Source organism: Lithobates pipiens, unplaced genomic scaffold (assembly GCF_037356315.1).
Source record: "Lithobates pipiens isolate NorthernLeopardFrog02 unplaced genomic scaffold, aLitPip1_a1.2 Scaffold_6, whole genome shotgun sequence".
NCBI lineage: Eukaryota > Metazoa > Chordata > Amphibia > Anura > Ranidae > Lithobates > Lithobates pipiens.
In genome coordinates, this window is record NW_027507881.1 from 3,267,603 (window position 1) to 3,287,601 (window position 19,999).

General features: G+C 46.1%; 1 protein-coding gene across 1 annotated transcript in view; it reads right to left on the reverse strand.

Annotated features, from left to right (window-relative positions):
- Positions 1-4,434: 4,434 nt before the first annotated feature.
- Positions 4,435-19,999, reverse strand: part of LOC143958246 (vomeronasal type-2 receptor 26-like) — a 75,555-nt gene continuing 59,990 nt past the window's right edge. Inside the window, exon 6 of the mRNA XM_077467764.1 lies at positions 4,435-5,318. Within this exon, the coding sequence (XP_077323890.1) occupies positions 4,435-5,318 (884 nt within the window). The remainder of the gene's footprint in view (positions 5,319-19,999) is intronic.

Below are 19,999 nucleotides of genomic sequence, written 5' to 3' on the forward strand. Positions count from 1 at the left end.
TGGTGTGGACTTCCCCGCCATCCCTTCCGACCTGTTTGCCAGCCTCAACGCTGATGGGAAAGTGCTAGCCGAGGACCCGTTCGCCGGAGCTCTGAGATCAGGCTGCCATCACCGTTCGGCGCCAAGCCACGCCCCTACAAATTTGATGATTTAATCTCCAAATTTTCTCTCCCTACATCAGCTTATTTCTCCTATATAAGAATTTACTCATTTCTAATGAAGCACCCATTACCATTGTACCTGTCATTGCCTTCTTCACTCTATAAGTTACTCCAGGACCCTAGTAGCTCCATTAAAGGAATTTCCCTATTCTATGGTATTTATACCTCCCACGACTCTTTCTCTAAAACTACTACTATCTCCAAATGGGAAAAAGTCATGAGTAAATAATTTCCTGACAATCACTGGAATCAGCATTTTCTATCACTTACGCTTCTACCAGATGTGCTAATCATTGGGAATTGTTTCAAAAAGTTGTCCACTCTTGGTATCTCACCCCCTACAGATTGAGTAAATTTTGTCATGACCGCACGGCCTTATGTTGGAGGGGTTGTGGAGATGTAGGCACTTTGTACCACATCTTGTGGTCTTGTAAATCGGTGCGATCCTTCTGGAACAAACTTTTTGTGTTGATATCTGAAATAAGCGTTACCCATGTAGATCCCTCCCCTGAACTCGCTCTGCTTCACCTCACAATACATGAATTTTCATCCAACACTAGAATAGTACTTACTCATCTTTTGCTAGCAGCTAAATTGACTATCACTCGACTGTGGAACTCGGATAAATCTCCATCCCTTACTGATGCAGTAACTACTCTCAACCATCAGTGCGAGATGGAGAAACTATTAGCTATCACTGATCTTAGGATTATATCATTTAGGACCAACTGGAAACTATGGCTTTCACACCCGCAATGTACGGTTAAAGATTGATAACGTGTTTTCATTCCTCAAGCCATACCATGTACTTGTACCTATCATTGATATTTGCCCTTGATATTTGCATAAAGTGACTCCCCCTTCCCTTCCTTTCCCATCACTCCTTCTTCTCCCTCTTATTCATCTGCAAGGGCACCATCTATCCAAGATTTTCATCTAATGGAAGTGAAAGTTCACAACGTCTGTAGAAATTCTATCTATATTTAACTTTCAATTTTCTTGGCTACCTGGTGCCGCTTGAGGTTCGCACCCGGTGTATTCTCAGGTTGCCCCGCTTGTCTCCCCATTTTTGTACATTTCCTGTTGTGTATGTATTCTTTCCTTATTTTTATTTTTTTATGTTGCTATTAGTAATGTTAAATTTGAAGGGTGAGAGGCCCCTTCCCTCTCAGGTACAGTGTGATCCCATTGGGGTGCCTGTGAGGGAACGGGGGGTTATCTCTTGCCTAATACATGAGCAAGTTATTTCTTTACTTACTTTTTATGCAAAGATTTGCCAATGTAAGCAACGATTTCATACCAGCGGTTCATTGTATGGCAGATATTGATTATATGACTTTGTTCTTTACGATTTCTGTTATTTTCTGAAAATTCAATAAAAATTATTGAAACTAAAAAAAAAAAAAAAAAAGCTGCTAACACACTAAAATGAATATTTTAGGCAAGAGGTGTACAGTTTATAAAGAAGTGTAGCGCTAAAAAAAATATATACTATGCAGACTTAGTGCAAAAACATATATAACATCCCCGTGTACAACCACGTAGAATTTTTGTGTTATCTATAGTGAAAACTTTTATGCTAATAGACACCAAAAACATATTAATAGAACATTTGCCATAAAAAATTGTGCTTATGTGTGTCCATAAAACAAAACAATCAATGTCAAACAAAATATTTTAAACGTAAAGTCTCTTTGTTAAATGAAGATATTCAAGTCCCACGTGTATAGTTAAGTTTAGAATACACCATCCAATCTTAAAAGGTTAGCATGCGAACACCATGTGAAAATCCCACCACCTCTGTAGATGCGGGCTTACCAGATATATCTACTCAAAAGAATATATATTCCAAGGGTCATACACGCTTTCACAATATCTGCAGAAATTCAAACTCGCATGTGCTGGAATGCCAAAAACGCCAAAGCAACCATTCCGCCAACACAACTGGTGACAATAGGTTTTCTCCAATCTGATAGAGGTCCAACTCAGAGTGATGGACGCATAAAATTAAAAGATAGAGCCATATAGCGTAATTCCATAAAAAAATAAATTAAAAAAATATTTAAAAATTGTAACAAACTCACATTTATGAAGTTAATCAAGCACTTTCAAATAAAAATTGGTGGCAGTGGAACTCTCCGACGCGTTTCGTCCTCATAGACATCGTCTGGGTAAGTGATCCAAAAATGCACTAGCTTAAAGGAACCTATTTAGAAAATAAAAAACAAACCTTTACAACCCCTTTAAAGCGGTTGTAAACCCTTACAAACCACTTTGACCTACAGGTAAGCCTAGATTAAGGCTTACCTGTAGGTCCAAGAAATATCTCCTGAACCTACACGGTTTAGGAGATATTTGCCAAAATACAGGCACCGTAGACAGCGGCGCACAGGCGCATTGAGCGCGCCGCTGTCAACGGCGACATGCCGCGAGTGGCGGTTCCCGTGCGCATGCGCGGGAGTGACGTAATTGCGGCTTCATCGAATGACAGCGGCGGAGCAGTGTGACCCACCTAGACCCACCGAGAAGATGGAGGCTCTGGACTACAGGGGACAGCGGTGACTTCGCTGGCTCCTGTGTCAGGTAAGTGACACATAATGGACTACTATGCGAAGCATAGTAGTCCATTATGCTTTACATTTGCAGGGAATCAAAGAGGAAGTAAACTCATCAGGGTTTACTTCCTCTTTAAGTAACATGAGGTGAGGGATTTACAGTACCATAAGATGTGGGCAATAGATCCTAATCCTCCAACAGCTCGGTGGGCTTCCCAGATATATTTTTGAGAGTTGGTAAGGCGTTGACTACCACCTATGTAGAGTTTTCTTATATGTTTCCCAGTGGTTAGAGCAGTGGAAGGCAGCATAGGTAACCCTAAAAGCTTGTTGCCACATATCAGGGGTGATGTGGATAGTTAGCTCGTCGGTCCATTTGGTCAAGGTAGCAATTTTCGAGTAGGGACGATCATCATTCAGTAAGGGGTAGAATAAAGGTATTCCTTTTTTAGGGTATGGAAAGTGTGTGTAGAATTGAAACAGTGATTCAGGCAGCATGTCTGTAGAGGGCAATTTTGAAGAGCTAAGAACATGGCAGATTCTCACGTAGGTATAGAATTCTGAGTTTGGAAGGCCAAATTAATGTTGGAGATTCTTGAAAGGTTTTAGCCTAGGGCTTTTGATGAGATTGAGGACATTTGTGATACCATGGTTATTCCATGAAGAAGCTCTGAGGCAGGGGTCAAGTCCTGGGGAAAAAAGTGTGGGAACTCCCACCCAACATCCACTCCCCCACCAAAAAAGAAAAAAAAATGATACACTCACAGAAAATACAGTGCAACATTTATTGTAAAGTGCCAGTTTACAAAAACAAAATAAGTTAACTTGTCAAACTAACAGAATAATCAACACAATGGGTGATGATCTTTCCCTCGCAGGGAATTTCTAACACAAATACACCCTGTTCCCTTCAACCAACATCAATGACTGGGCACTATTCCAACCACTGACACCAATGATGATGATGGGCCACGATTCCTCCCACTGACAACAATGATGGGGGACTATTCCTTCCACCAGAGGGCAGGTGTTCCCATCAGAGGACAGGTATCCCCATCAGAGTGTCCCTAGAGTTCCCCATCAGAGTTGTGACTGAGCCATCACAAAGTAGAAAAACGTGCACCTGGATAAGTCCTTGGCAAAGGAGCATGCGGCAGGGGGGAAAAAGCCGGGCGGAAGAACTTGTTGATGAGGCTGGGGAGCACAGGTGATGTCATTGGTTGTTAGGACAATGGCAGTTCTAGCAGCCAATGACAGTATTGCAGCGGGGATCTAGCTCTGCAGATTGGCAGGCGTGGTCCTGTATAGTATAGCCGTGGCTGCTGGAGGAGGAGGAGGGCCGAGGGAGGGGAGGTCGTCGTCCTTCACTATGTGGAGATGCTGGGCATCGCCGCTTAGTGAAGGATCGGCTCGGGCGGCTCTAGTCTTGCAAAGGGAACGGTATTCCTGTTTTGAAAAAAGTACAGGAACGCCGTTCCCACGCGTTCCCGAAGGACTCGAGCCCTGCTCTGAGGTCTGGAAGATGTTTGATTAAGGCCCTTATAGGGATTGGTATAGAGCAGGTCGGAGATCTAGAGATCTGGTTGTTCGATAATTTTTTCCACGTCAGTAGGGATCCTGTGATTGATGTCGGACATAGGTGGAGGACAGCCTGCTATGGTAAGGAGAAGGGAATCTATGGGATGCTTAGTCTGGGGAGATTAGGTTTCCATAAGTGACTAGATTTTTTTAGTATTCAATTCAGGTTTAAATAAGATAATGACAAATTTTGGAACAAATATACAACTTAGAAGTCCAGCACTTGAGACCAATATGGCAAATACCATCACAGCCACCATGTATTTCCCTCTGGTGCTCAGATAGGCCGGGATCATGGCAATCCAGACACTGCAGAACACCAGCATGCTGAAGGTGATGTACTTGGCCTCATTAAAACTGTCCGGTAATGTCCTCACCATGAAAGCCAGAACAAAACTCATAGCTGCCAGAAACCCCATATAACCCAACATAGAGTAGAACCCGATAACTGACCCTTCATTACACTGAATGACGATCTTGTCTTTATAAGAGTGAGTGTCCATTTCCTTAAAAGGGTGAGAAGAGGACAACCAAATAATACATATTACTACTTGAATGGATGAACACACTGATACTATGGCACTGGCCAGTTTGCTTCCAAGCCATTTCCTCCAGAAGCTGTCAGGTTTGGTGGCTTTAAAAGCGATGTAAACCATTATTGTTTTAGCAAGAAGAGAGGAGACGGCTATGGAGAAGATGACTCCAAATGTCATGACACGGAGTATACAGGTTATATCCAGGGGCTGACCAAGGAATAGGAAAACACAGAGGAAGCTCAACAAGAGAGAGACAAGGAGAACAAAACTCAGATTCCTGTTATTAGCTTTGACGATGGGGGTGTTTAGATAGTAAATAAAAATCCCCTTTATTAAAACAGTTACAATGCAGAGTAATGAAGAAACTGTTAAGAATACTTTAGAAATGCCATCCGTGTAGGAAAGGAAGTCAGGAAGCTTTGGAATACACCAATCCTTCTTCTCATTGGGCCATTCTTCCTCTGGGCAACTCATACAGTTCTCACTATCTGCCAAAAGCAATAAGTACAAGATTATGTTTTATTCTGATTGATTAAATTGTCGTTTGTAGAGCAGCAATGGGAATGTAATTTGTACATACTTTTACCAGTTCTTTTTAATACTGGGAGCTCATGGGTAAACCAATTATTCTCATTGCACAGTAACAACCAATAATGCTCTTGGCATAGGTGTTGCGTTAGGATGGGCACCCCAAAGCTCAAACACACATGGCTTTCTCTGCAGCCTCAACTACACGGGGTCAATGGATGAATGGGAGGTGCTCTGTGCTGATGGCTTCATACTCATTCACAAACTGAAGCATAGTAAAAACAGTTTACAGATTTTTAAGGGTAAAAGTTTGTCGCTGTTCCACGAGCGGGCGCAATTTTGAAGCGTGACATGTTGGGTATCAATTTACTCTGCGTAACATTGTCTTTCACAATATAAAAAAAAATGGGATAACTTTACTGACTAATTTTTTAAATTCAAGAAAGTGTATTTTTTTCCAAAAAAAGTGCGCTTGTTAAGCCTCATAAATCTGATTTTCTGCTGATTTTTGGCTTCAGATTTACCAAAACCATGCAGTGCAAGGGCCTGCCTGATTGCATACACATTGAAACTCCTAATGCCCCATACACACAGTCAGACTATCCGGCGGACTTGGACAATCTGCCCGTGTGTGGGCTCCGGCTGACTTTTTTTTCCCCAAAAGTCTGGCGGACTTAGAAAGAAGTTTTAACTCAAATTGTCCGCCAGACTGCGAGTCTGGCAGACAATACGACCGTCTGTGTGCTACCCTGTTTCCCCTAAAATAAGACCTAGTGTGATTGTCGGTGATAGCTGCAATAAAAGCCCTACCCCCCAAATAAGCCCTAGTTAAAGTCCTTGTAGGTCTTCTTTTCAGGGTAGGGCTTATTTTTGAGGAAACAGAGTAGGGCTTATTTGGGTGGTAGGGCTTATATTGCAGCCAACACCGACAATCACGCTAGGTCTTATTTTAGGGGAAACAGGGTAGTCCGCCGAACTTTTGAAATGAACGGACTTGCTCACATGGAGAAAAGTCCGTTCATTTTGAACGCGGCTCCAGGTAGACGGGACTAGCACAGGAGGTCAATGTCGCCGCCTCCATGGGCGAGATTGACACCTCGCTGGCCCCGTCACCTGGTATGGACTTAAAGGGGAAGCCCTACACCGAAACTACGGCTTGGGGTCCCCCCCAAGGTCCATATCAGACCCTTATCTGAGCACGCAGCCCAGCCAGTCAGGAAAGGGGTGGGGACGAGAGAGCACCCCCCTGAGCTGTACCAGGCCGTGTGCCCTCAACATGGGGGGTGCTTTGGGGAAGGGGGGCTCTGTGGCCTCCCCACCCCAAAGCACCTTGTCCCCATGTTGATGAGGACAAGGGCCTCTTCCCGATAACCCTGGCCATTGGTTGTCAGGGTCTGCGGGCGGGGAGCCTATTGGAATCCGGTAGCCCCCTTTAAGAAAGGGGCCCCCAGATACCGTCCCCCCACCTTATGTGAATGAGTATTGGGGCACACCTGGTGAAAAAAAAAGTGTCAAAAAAAAAACACAACACATGAAGAAGAAGAAGAAGAATAGGCGGCGGCGACAGAAGACCAGGCCACCGCTAGTAAAATAGCTGGGAGAAGAATGTGGAGGCCCGGCAAGAAGAACCGAAGAGGGGGGGCAAGATCCCAGAAGTCGGAAGAAGACCCCCAGATGGCGGCGGCGATGAAGAAGAAAGCCGGGCTCCTCCGCTAGTAAAAGAGCTAGTAAAAGAGCAGAAGATAGTGCAGGGCCCCCCTTCCCCAAAGCACCCCCCATGTTGAGGGCATGCGGCCTGACATGGCTCAGGAGGGGGGGGGGTGCTCGTTCGTAACAACCCCCTTTTCCTGACCGGCCGGGCTGCGTGCTCGGATAAGGGTCTGATATGGACCTTGGGGGGGACTCCCACGGCGTTTTTTTGGCGTAGGGCTTCCATTTTAAGTCCATACCAGGGGAAAGGGTTAGCGAGGTGTCAATCTTGCCCATGGAGGCAGCGACATTGACCTCCTTCTCTAGTCCCGGCTACCTAGAGCGTGTTCTAAATGAACGGATTTTCCTCCGTGTGTGGGCAAGTCTATTCATTTCAAAAGTACGGCCATAGTCCGGCGGAAAAGTCCGCTTGTGTGTGGGCAGGTCCGCTTGTTTGGAAAGTCTGGCGGACTTTCCTGCGGTTTGTCCACCAGACTAAGTCCGCCGGATAGTCTTTTTTTTTTTTTTATAATTCTTTATTTTTGAGATTTTCCAAAGTTTACAAACAGCTATGATTCATATATAAACCGTTTCACATAATAATAAATACAGCATCATTTCTTGTAAAGGTTATCTTCCTTTACCCTCCCTCCCCCCCCCTTCCCACCCCTCTCTCACTCGATCCTACTCCATGGGGTTCCTTTTAGCTAGCATTCCACCATCTTCATGTAATTTTCAGTTTCACCAAATAGTACCCAGAGACGCCATTTATTCTGGTACCTTTCCTCCATATTATCCAGTTTGTACATTGACTCTTCAATAATTCGTGTCCTTTCTAATTTTTCTGCCCACTCCCTCATCGAGGGAGGGTCAGATCTTTTCCATCTTAGCGGTATCAATGATTTGGCAGCATTTAATAAACAGGGGATCAAGGAATACCCATACTCTCTCTCTCCTTTATCTATATCATGAAATAGGCATACCCATGGATCCCTCCTAATCCTTTCCCCTGTTATTTCAAAAATAATTTCTATTACTTTATCCCAAAATGTCTGTATCTTAGGACACAACCACCATATATGAGCAAATGACCCCTCCCCCAAGCAGCCTCTCCAGCATGACCGGGGGGTCACGCTGCATATTTTATTTCCTTGTTGTGGGGTTATGTACCATCTTGTTAAAAGTTTATATGACATCTCTCGTGTCTGTGAATCTACGGCCACCGAATAGGTTCGTCTTATTATCCTATTTCTATGATAATCATTACTTAAAGACCCGATTTCACTTTCCCATTTTTCTAGATAGGGGGGGTAGTTTTGCTCTATTCTTTCTATTAGGATTTTATAAAGTTTTGAGATCCTTTTTTCTAGGCACTGACGGTTCACTAATAGCTTCTCCAATGGTCTAAATTGTTCCTTACCCCGTAATGGCTGTGATAGAGACTGAATGAAATGATATAATTGATAATATCTCCATTTGTCTAGTGGTTTGTGACCCCATTTCCCTATAATTTCCTCATATGTGCACATCCTATTACCTTCCATCACCTCCTGTAATTTAATGTTGTCTTTCTTAACCCATCTACTATAATATAAATATTCCTCTTGACCTGGGATAAAAAATTTCGTATCCAATAGTGGCATTAATGGTGAGTTGTGTTCCCAGTTATGTCGCTTATTTATTGTGTCCCATATCTGAAATAAATTTTTTGTCAGTGTGTTTGTGTTAAGACCTAATTCTCTGTGTTTTGCAGGAATCCATACTATTTCCCCTAATTCCCTTCTACTTAACTTAATTTCTAATTCAACCCAGTCCTTTCCCTTTTTGTTGTGTATCCAATCCGGTATTCGTGAGATTGCTATGGCCTCATAATACTTTTGGAGGTCCGGCATTGCCAACCCTCCCCTATCTTTACTTCTTATCAGGGTATTCCGTGCCACCCTCGCCGCTTTTTTTTCCCATATAAATCTATTAATCAAAATTTTTAGTTTATTTAGATAGACCTGTGGTAACACTATTGGGATCATTTGGCATGTATAGGTGAAAATTGGTAAAATAAACATTTTAACTACGTTTATTCTACCTATCCATGATAGAGCTTTATGTTGACACCTTTCCAGATGTTGTTTAATTTTATTTAGTATGGGTATATAGTTGGCTTCAAACAGATCACTCATCTCTGATGTCAACCTTATTCCCAAATAGACCAATTCCCTCCCACACCATCTAAAGGGGAATTTAGATTGAAGGATGCTCTGCTCTGTTATTGGCAAATTTAAATTCAAAATTTCAGATTTAGATATATTAACCTTAAAGTTAGAGACCTTCCCATAATTTGATAATTCTTCCATTATTGCTGGTATGGAAGACCCGGGGTTGGAAATATAGAGCAAAAGGTCTTCCGCAAACACTGCGACCTTGAACTCCCTCTCAGCAGCCCATATCCCATGAATGTTTTGATTCATCCTAATGGCCATCAGCAGGGGTTCAAGCGACAATATAAATAATAATGGGGATAACGGGCAACCCTGTCTTGTCCCGTTGAACAGCTCAAGGGGGCAGGACAGGGTCCCATTTATTCTTATTTTAGCTTTAGGGTGGGTATATAGGGCTTCTATCCAGCCCCTCATCCGCTCCCTCAATCCATACCTTTCCAAGACTTCAAACAGGAACCCCCACCCCACTCTGTCAAATGTCTTTTCAGCATCAATTGACATGAGTACCGTGGGGGCACCCCGTCTTACAGCTTCTTGGCATAACATAATGGTCTTCAGTGTGTTATCCCGACCTTCTCTCCCTTCAATAAATCCAACCTGATCCTGCAGTATCCACTCTGACACATGTGGTCCTAGTCTTTCAGCGATAATTTTTGCAAACAGTTTAATATCTGAATTTAGTAAGGAAATTGGCCTATAGCTTTCTACTGCCGTTGGGTCCTTTCCCTCTTTCAAGATCAGGACCACATGCGTCAAGAGTGTTTCTTCGCGAAATTTTTCACCCTTCCCCACTGCATTAAAATAGTCGCATAATTTTGGAACTAGCTGTTTTTGGAATTGCTTGTAATATGAGATCGGGAAACCGTCGGGCCCCGGACAACCTCCCTTAGCTGTATTTTTGATCGCCCTCTCAACCTCCCCCCTTGTTATTGGGGCTTCTAGTGCTTCCATTTCTAATTTCTTGGCCCTAGGGATATCTATCTGATTTAAATAATCCTTTATTTCCTCCCCTACTCGATCCTCTACCTTATCCTGTTGCCCGATATTATAAAGGCCCCGATAATATGTAAAAAATGTATTCACAATATCATCTGGCATATTTTGTAAGTCCCCCTCAGCATTTCTTACTTTTGGGATGAAAGTTCTATTTTTCTTTTCCTTTACCCTCCTAGCCAACCATTTACCTGATTTATTCCCCCATTGGTACCTTTCTCTTCCCAAAATATGGTAGGCCATTCTCCTATCCTGCTCCAAGCAATCATCTAGCTCCCGTTTTTTTGTTATTAAATCTTGGGTGTCCCGAAGCCCCCCTGGTCGCCCCATCTGTTCCAATCTCTGAATTTCTTCATATAATAGGGTTTTCTTCCTCTCCCTCTCTCTCTTTTTCCCTGCGCCAATCCCTATTAATACCCCTCTTATAACTGCCTTATGCGCTTCCCATAATACAGGGCTAGAGGTTTCCGGTATGTCGTTCAGACTAAAAAATTGTGCAATCTCATACTCGATCCTTTCTACTGTCTCTTTATCCTGTATCAGAGATTCATTCAGTCTCCAATTCATCCTCGGTCCATGGTCCCCCCCAATCTCCAGCTGGATCAACACAGGTGCATGATCTGACACTGTTCTTATCTTTATTTCAGCCTTCTTAAGCGCCCTTAGAAATGAGTGTTCCAGAAGAATATAATCTATTCGGGAGAAAGAACCATGGACCGAGGAGAAACATGTATAATCCCTATCTTTTGGATGCAGTGTTCTCCAAGTATCATATAATTGATATGCAGTCAACGCCCTTAAAAACATTCTCTGTTTATGTTCAGATATCCTGGGCCCCGCCCCTGTAGTATCTATTTTAGGGTTCATACTCCAATTGAAATCCCCTGCCAGGATTAATTTCCCTTCTTTAAAGTCTTCTATTTTATTCAATACTTTCTTCAGGAATCTTCCCGTATTCTTGTTTGGGGCATAAATATTAACAATTGTACATTTAAGATTAAACAGTCTACCTTTTAGGCACAAGTATCGACCCTCCGGATCCACCAGTCGCTCATCTAGGTTAAATCTCGTTGTTCTACTAAAGCCTATCGCAACCCCTCTCGAAAAGGGGGATGGGGAATCCCCATAAAACCACACCGGAAAATTGGCCGAATTCAATCTAACCCCAGAAGTGCATGTTATATGCGTCTCTTGCAGGCATACTACATTTGCATCCATGTATTGCAATTCGTCATTTATCCTATATCTTTTCCTTTTTGAATTTAGACCCCTTACATTATAAGTGATAACATTAAGGACTACCATACCTCTCTACCCGGGGTGGTTCCCCCTCTTTCCTTTTTTTTCTTTTTTTTTTTCCTTTCCCTTTCCTTTCCCTTTTAAGCGTCTAGTGGATCCAGTGGTGCCTATCCCCACTAGCCCCATGGGGGGACCGAGTGAGAGCCCCAACAAGCAACCAAAAACCACCCCCCTCCCTCTCCCTCCCTCCCCCCCTCTCTGCTCCCCCCTTGTCCTATAACGGAACGTCTCGTGAGACTGGGTAGGACACCCCCCTTCCCGTTAAGCCTATGGCATTGGTGGGCCGGTCTTTGTGTTCGCCTCACCCCCATAGTATCCCTGGGGCTCACACCCTTATCCGCCCGAAGCTCCCCTCGCCTTCCCTCCCCCCTCCCCCCACCCCCCCCCCCTCGCACTCCTCTGCTCTCAGCACGGCCTATTAATTCACCTCAATTCCAGTAATCTATTTTTGGCTCCAACTATTCGGTCGGCCCTGCCATTTCCTCCCCTGGATACTATTCCCCTCACCCCCTAATACATCTTCGAATCCCCATTCTATCTGTGGGGCAGGATGTATGCCTAACTGCTCGCAAAATTCTGGGAGGTCTTCAGGGAAGCGCAGAACTGCAGATCGTCCCTCTTTCTTCCCTATGAGGCATGCAGGAAATCCCCATTGATATGGGATGTCCGCCGCTCTCAATAATTCCGTGAGTGGTTTTAGGCATCTCCTTCTACCCAGTGTCTCACCTGCTAAGTCAGAGTAAATCTGCAGTTCCGTGCCCTCATGGACCACCCCAGACTGTGTTCTCCCTCTTCTCATTACCTGCATTTTATCTGCTACATTATGAAATCTCACTATAACGTCTCGAGGTGCTTCTGTTCTAATCCCCCGGGGTCGAGTCATTCTGTGTATTCTATCAATTTTCAATGGGGCTGTAACTTCCTTGTCCAATAGAGGGTTAAAAATCTGTTGAGCTATCTCTCCAAGGGCGGAACCGCTATATGTCTCAGGGAGACCTTTTATCCGTATGTTCTTCCTCCTACTTCTATTTTCTTGGTCCTCCAACTTATATCTGATTATTCTATTTAAACTCCGGAGGGCTGTTATCTGCTCTAAGATTCCATCCATCTTACACTCTTGAGTCTCAACTCTGTTTTCTATCTCCTCCACTCTCCCCAAGACCAAACCTATGTCACTTCTTATTGTTGCGATATCCGCCCTTAGAGAGATCTCCATTCTCGAGAACATCTCAGAAAGCATCTCCCTAATTTGTGGGGATTGGGGGGTCTCCCTGTGACTGTCCGAAACCATTTCTTCTGCCTCTCTGTTACCCACGGCTCAAAGATGTGGCCTCCTCACATATATAAATATCAAAAAGAGACTTCCATATTGTGATAACGCTTTCAAAAATTTTGACTGGACAGCACAGGAGGCAGCTGATCTACCTTATGGAGTAGGAGAACATGATCTCATTCACGGCTTGGTGCTATTAAGGCCTGCTATAGAGCGGTGCACTAAAGCACCAGACCCATGTGAGTACCCTATAATAGGGCTTTATCACACTATGGAAGTCTCTTTTAGATATTTACATGTGAGGAGGCCACATCTTTGAGTCGTGTTTGTACCGTGCAACCTGACCTGGAATCAAGTTTGATGATTCAAAACTGCCTAAACTTAATTGCGAGGTCCCATGTTCAGAGGTGACCGGCCATTACCTTGGGGTGGGGAGCACCTGAGTGTAATCACTACTGAAAATAGCTATATTCACCATCACGTTTATTATCTCTGTATTAATAAGGACGCTGAAAACTGATCCTGGGTGGTCAGAGTATCACAGACTTAGCCCTTGTACACACGGTCGGACATTCCGACGGAAAATGTCCGATCGGACCGTGTTGTCAGATAATCCGACAGTGTGTGGGCTCCATCGGACTGTTTCCATCGGAATATCCGACGGACAAAGTTTTAGAGCTGGACTATAAAACTTTCCGACAACATGATCCGATCGGACTTAAGCCGCGTACACATGTAGCCGTCCGTCCGACGTACTTAGTCTGGCGGACTTCCCGCCAGACTGTCCGTCGGACTTTCCGAACGGGCTACTTGCCCACACGCGGCACTTTTTCAGCGGACTAATACGGCATACTAAGTCCGCCGTACTATCCGCCCTACTTTTGAAATGAACGGACTCGCCCACACACGCGAAGGAAAGTCCGCTCATTTCGAGTGCGTCTCCAGGTAGGCGGGGCCCGCGAAGGATACGTCGCTGGCCCCGCTGCCTGTTATGGACTTAAAGGGGAACCCCAACGCCGAAAAAAAACGGCGTGGGGGTCCCCCAGGTCCACATCAGACCCTTGTCCGAGCACGCTACCCGGCCCACCCCTCCTGAGCCGTACCAGGCAGCGTGCCCTCAACATGGGGGGTGCCTTGGGGAAGGGAGGGCCGCACGGCCCCCCCACCCCAAAGCACCTTGTCCCCATGTTGATGAGGACAAGGGCCTCTTCCCGACAACCCTGGCCGTTGGTTGTCGGGGTCTGCGGGCGGGGGGCTTATCGGAATCCAGGACCCCCCACCAGATACCGGCCCCCCACCCTATGTGAATGAGTATGGGGTACAATGTACCCCTACCCATTCACCTGTAAAATAAAGTACAAAAAAACACAACACACAAGATAAAATAGTTTATTGCACAGCTCCGGGGTCTTCCGTCTTCAGGGGTCTTCTCGCCGGACTCCTCCGCTATCTTCTTGTAGCTCTTTTACTAGCGGAGGAGCCCGGCTTTCTTCCTTGCCGCCGCCTTCCGACTTCGGGGGTCTTGTCCCCCTCTTCGGTTCTTCTGCCGGGCCACCGCGCCTTCTTCTAGCTCTTTTACAGGCGGTGGCCCGATGTTCTGCCGCCGCCGCCGCCGCCGCCGCCTTCCGTTCTTCTGTCCTTCTCTTCTTCTTCTTCGTCTTCTTCTTCTTCTTCAGATGTTGCCTCACCGAGTCCTCCGCTCACAATGACGGGGACCGGGCACGCGGTGACTTATATAGGGACAAGGGGCGGGGTCTTCGGTTGATGTCACATGGGTTGATGTCACATGGGTTGATGTCACATGGCGACAGTCCCAGCATCCTCCGGGACTGTGACATCGTAAGGGGGCGGGGTCACCATGTGACATCAACCCATGTGACATCAACCGAAGACCCCGCCCCTTGTCCCTTTATAAGTCGCCGCGTGCCCGATCCCCGTCATTGTGAGCGGAGGACTCGGCGAGGCAACATCTGAAGAAGAAGAAGAAGAAGAAGAGAAGGACAGAAGAACGGAAGGCAGCGGCGGCGGCGGCGGCAGAAGACCGGGCCACCGCCTGTAAAAGAGCTAGAAGAAGGCGCGGTGGCCCGGCAGAAGATCCGAAGAGGGGGACAAGACCCCCGAAGTCGGAAGAAGGGCGGCGGCGAGGAAGAAAGCCGGGCTCCTCCGCTAGTAAAAGAGCTACAAGAAGATAGCGGAGGAGTCCGGCGGGAAGACCCCCGAAGACGGAAGACCCCCGGAGCTGTGCAATAAACTATTTTAACCCTTGTGTGTTGTGTTTTTTTTTGTACTTTATTTTACAGGTGAATGGGTAGGGGTACATTGTACCCCATACTCATTCACATAGGGTGGGGGGCCGGTATCCGGGGGCCCCCTTATTAAAGGGGGATCCCAGATTCCGATAAGCCCCCCGCCCGCAGACCCCGACAACCAATGGCCAGGGTTGTCGGGAAGAGACCCTTGTCCTCATCAACATGGGGACAAGGTGCTTTTGGGTGGGGGGGCCGTGCGGCCCCCCTTCCCCAAGGCACCCCCCATGTTGAGGGCACGCGGCCTGGTACGGCTCAGAAGGGGGGGCGCTCGCTCGCCCCCCCTTTCCTGGCCGGCCAGGTAGCATGCTCGGACAAGGGTCTGATGTGGACCTGGGGGGACCCCCACGCCGATTTTTTTCGGCGTTGGGGTTCCCCTTTAAGTCCATACCAGGCGGCGGGGCCAGCAACGTATCCTTTGCGGGCCCCGCCTACCTGGAGACCCGCTCGAAATGAGCGGACTTTTCTCCGGGCGGGAAAAGTCCGTTCATTTCAAAAGTACGGCGGACTGGCATACACACGGCCGGATTGTCCGCCGAAATGCGAGTCCGGCAGGAAGATTGGAGTGTAAAACTACTTTCTAAGTCCGCCGTACTTTCGGGTCAAAAAAGTATGCCGGAGGCTACACACGGGGGGATTGTCCGGCGGACTTGAGTTTGCTGGACTTTTCCACCCGCTTGTTTGATCGTGTGTACGCGGCATTAGTCCGATTGGGTGTAGAGAATTCCAATCGGACAAAGTGCAACGCATATTCAGATCAAATTCCTAGACCAAAGCTATTGGCTGCTAGCCTGAACGTAGTCCCATCGTAACTAAATAACGTCATCACTTTCTGAACGATCTGATTTTCCGACAACTTTGTCCGACCGTGAGTATGCAACAGTTTCGGACAAAATCCAATGGATTTGGTTGTCGGAATGTCCGACCGTGTGTACAAGGGCTTATATGCACCTGAGCACTTTATGGATCACTTTTGTATCAATATTTATATTTTATCAAATGTGTGTAAGTTCATGCTAGGGGATGTTGTAAGCTGAATGACGACAACAGTGAGAGAATGTGTTTGCCACGTTCATTGAGAAAAATAACTATTTACCAGCCCCTTCCCTGCTCTCCATCCTGAAACATCCCCCTCAGCAACCGGGGAGAGAGGAGAGGAGGGAAGCCAGCAACACTGCAGGGTAGGAGGGTGGGGGGGGGGCAACAAGGGGGAGGGGAGCCCGGAAAGTAAGGGGAATTGGGAATGCAATGGCTCTCGGGCAGTTGGCATGTTGGTGGCCAGCCTGCTCACACAAATGGCAACTCGTGAAGTTAAAGTAAGGGCAGGAGGCATGCAAGCGCACCCCAGCGCTTCCTGCCTTTTACCACACTACTGAAGGGCTTTGATGTGAAGAGAGGACTGTGTGATGGGGGGGATTTATAATGGGGAGCTCTGTGATTTGGAGAGGTTCTTTGAAGGGGAGGGCTCTGATGTGATCAGAAGACTTGGTGATGGGGATAATCTGATATGATGGGGGGACTCTGACATATAATGGGGACTTTGACACATGCAGAGGACTTTTACGTATAGGTTTAGGGGGGATATGACATGATGGGGGACCTCTGACGTGAAGAGGGGCTTTTGATGTGAAAATTCAGAAATCAAGGTTGTTGAGTGCATCACCACAGGCTCAGGTTTCCTATTGAAAAGCAACATTTATATTTTTACATTTTAGACTGGGGTCATGCAGTAAGAGGTAGTTAGGCTCCATTCACATATATGCAAATTGGATGCATTTTGAATCGGATCCAATTTGCATGACACGTGAATCAAACCGGCTTTCTATGGAGCCGGTTCACATTAATGCGGTGCAGCCAGAGGACAAATTTGTTGCAAATTTAAAAATAGTCCTTTGCATTTCCTGAGCACTGTGCTGTTGCTCAGATGAAAATTCATGGATCACCTTCTATGGGAACGCATCTGAATCGTGCATGTGATCAGTTTTGAACATGAATTTGATCTGAAAAAAAAAAGAAATAGCATGGGGGGGGGGGTCCCTCCAATCCATACCATGCCCTTTTGTGCCTGGTACAGATTTTAAGGGGAGCTAAAAAGGGTGTGCGGTTCATCCCTGATCCATACCAGACCCTTAGGTCTGGTAGGGAATTTAAGTGGAACCCCAACGCCCAAAAAAAAATGGAGTGTGCCCTCCCAAAATCTATACCAGACCATTATCTGAGCATGCAGGCCAGGAAATGGGGGGGACGAGCGAGCACCCACCTCCTGAACCATACCAGACCACGTGCCCCCAACTTGGAGGGTTGCTCTGGGGCTGGGGGGGGGCTCTGGCCTCCCGCCCCAAAGCACCTTGTCCACATGTTGATAGGGACAAGGCCCTCTTCTCCACAACTCTGGGCCGTGATTGTGGGGTTCTGCGGGCAGGGGGCTTATTGGAATCTAAAAGCCCCCTTTAATAAGTGGGCCTCCCAGATCTCACCTCCATGTAAATGATTATGGGGGTAAAAAAGTAAGTAATAATACAACACAAGTTTTTGTCAATGTCCTCAGTGTAGATCCATCATCAGTCAAAACACCCACCGCCATCCTAAAAAAAAAAAAGAAGAAAAGCTTTGTTTGCTCCGAAGGCTCTCACCATTTGCCTGCTCTGACATCTGACAGTTCTTAAATAGTGACGGTATTTAGCTGCATACTTGGTCTGTGACGCGACAAAGGGCAATTCCGCCAGTTGGTATCCCCAGGTGGCCTTGCCCCTTAGCTATTTCAGAACTGTCAGATGGCAAAGCAGGTAGATGATGGGATCAGCACTTTGTTTGTCTTTTTTCAGGACCGGCAGAGATGGTCAGCATCATGAATGGATGGATCTACACCGGGGGACATTGTTTTTTTTTTTTTTTTAAATGTTGCTGCACCACCGGACCCAAAAAAATGGACTGACTGCCTGTTACAATGTACCCCTACTCATTCACATAGGAGGTGGGAAATTGGGGCCCCCTTTGTTAACCACTTAAGCCCCGGACCATTTTGCTGGCCAAAGACCAGAGCGCTTTTTGCGATTCGGCACTGCGTTGTTTTAACTGACAAAGGCGCAGTTGTGCAACGTGGCTTCTAAGAAAAACTGATGTCCTTTTTTTCCCACAAATAGAGTTTTCTTTTGGTGGTATTTGATCACCCCTGTGGTTTTTATTTTTTGCGCTATAAACAAAAAAAAAAGCGACGATTTTGAAAAAAAACACATTATTTTTTAAATTTTGCTATAATAAATATCCCCCAAAAATATATATAAAAAAAATGTTTTCCTCAGTTTAGGCCGATACGTATCCTTCTACATATTTTTGTTAAAAAAAATAAAATAAATCACAATAAGCGTTTATTGATTGGTTTGCGCATAAGTTATAGCGTCTACAAAATAGGGGATAGTTTTATGGCATTTTTATTGATATTTATTTTTTTACTAGTAACGGTGGCGATCTGAGATTTTTATCATGACTGCGACATTATGGCAGACACATCGGACATTTTTGACACATTTTTCGGACCATTGTCATTTATACAGCGATCAGTGCTATACAAATGCGTTGATTCCTGTGTAAATTACACTAGCAGTGAAGGGGTTAACCAGTGGGTGGCAGTGTAGGGGTTAAGTATGTCCTGGGGAGTGATTCTAACTGTGGGGAGGCGTGGCTGTGTGTGACATGTCAATGATCATCGCTCCCGATCACAGGGAGTAGAGATCAGTGTCCTGTCACTAGGCAGAATGGGGAGATGCTTGTTTACATTAGCATCTCCCTGTACTTCCTCTCCGTGAGACGATCATGGGTATCCCCACTGACATCGAGTCCACAAGACCCACGACCCGACTCACGGAGCTTGCCGCAGGTGCCTCTTAAAGGGAAACGTACAGGTACGTTAGTTTAATGTACGAGCCCTTCTGCCGACGTATATCGGCGTGAGGCGAAGGGGGCTTACAGATTCTGCTAAGCTCCCTGCCTGCAGACCCCTATAACAACCACCCAGGGTTGTGGGGAGTAGGCCCTTGTCCCCATCAACATGTGGACAAGGGGCTTAGGAATGGGGGGCAGAGGCCCCCGCCCCAAAGAATCCCCCCCATGTTGAGGGCATGTGGCCTGGTGTGGTTCAGGAAGGGGGCGTTAAGGGTCGGATAAGGGTCTGGTATGGATTTTGGGGGGACCTCACATCATTTTTTTCAAAAGCAATTTGCCGTGAAGGTGCCCCTAAAAATCCATACCAGACCTAAAGGTCTAGTATAGATTTGGGGGGGGGGGGGGCACTCCCTTTTTATTTTTTGTTTTACATTTTGGAATGAGATTCCTATTAAAATCCATACCGGACCCGTTTTTTTTTTTTGGTTTTTTTTTCAGTCAGCTGTCAGTGAGGAAGCCACTGACAGCTGAAGACTCATCTGTTATTAAAGACACAGTGGCTCCTTAAAGAGGAAGTAAATCCTCTTAAAAAAAAAAAAAAAACCTGCAAGAAAAAGGCATAATGAGCTAGTATATATAGCATACTAGATCATTATGTATTACTTACCTCAGATTGAAGCCCCGGCAGCAGTCCTCGTCTCCCCCTCCTGCCACCGACATGTCACCCCGGAGTTACTTTCCAGGTATTGCGGCTCTGGCGCTGTGATTGGCCGGATCCGCAATGACGTCACTCCCGCGCATTCATGTAGGAGCCGCTGGTAACGGCACAGAGACTGCAGACTGAATAGGTGCCATTGCTTCAGTTTTCCCCAGTGCGCATGTGCCGATGACATCGGCACATGCAGGGGATGTCTCCTAAACCGTGCAGGTTTAGGAGACATCCTGGGTAGCTACAGATAAGCCTTAAAGAGGAAGTAAACCCT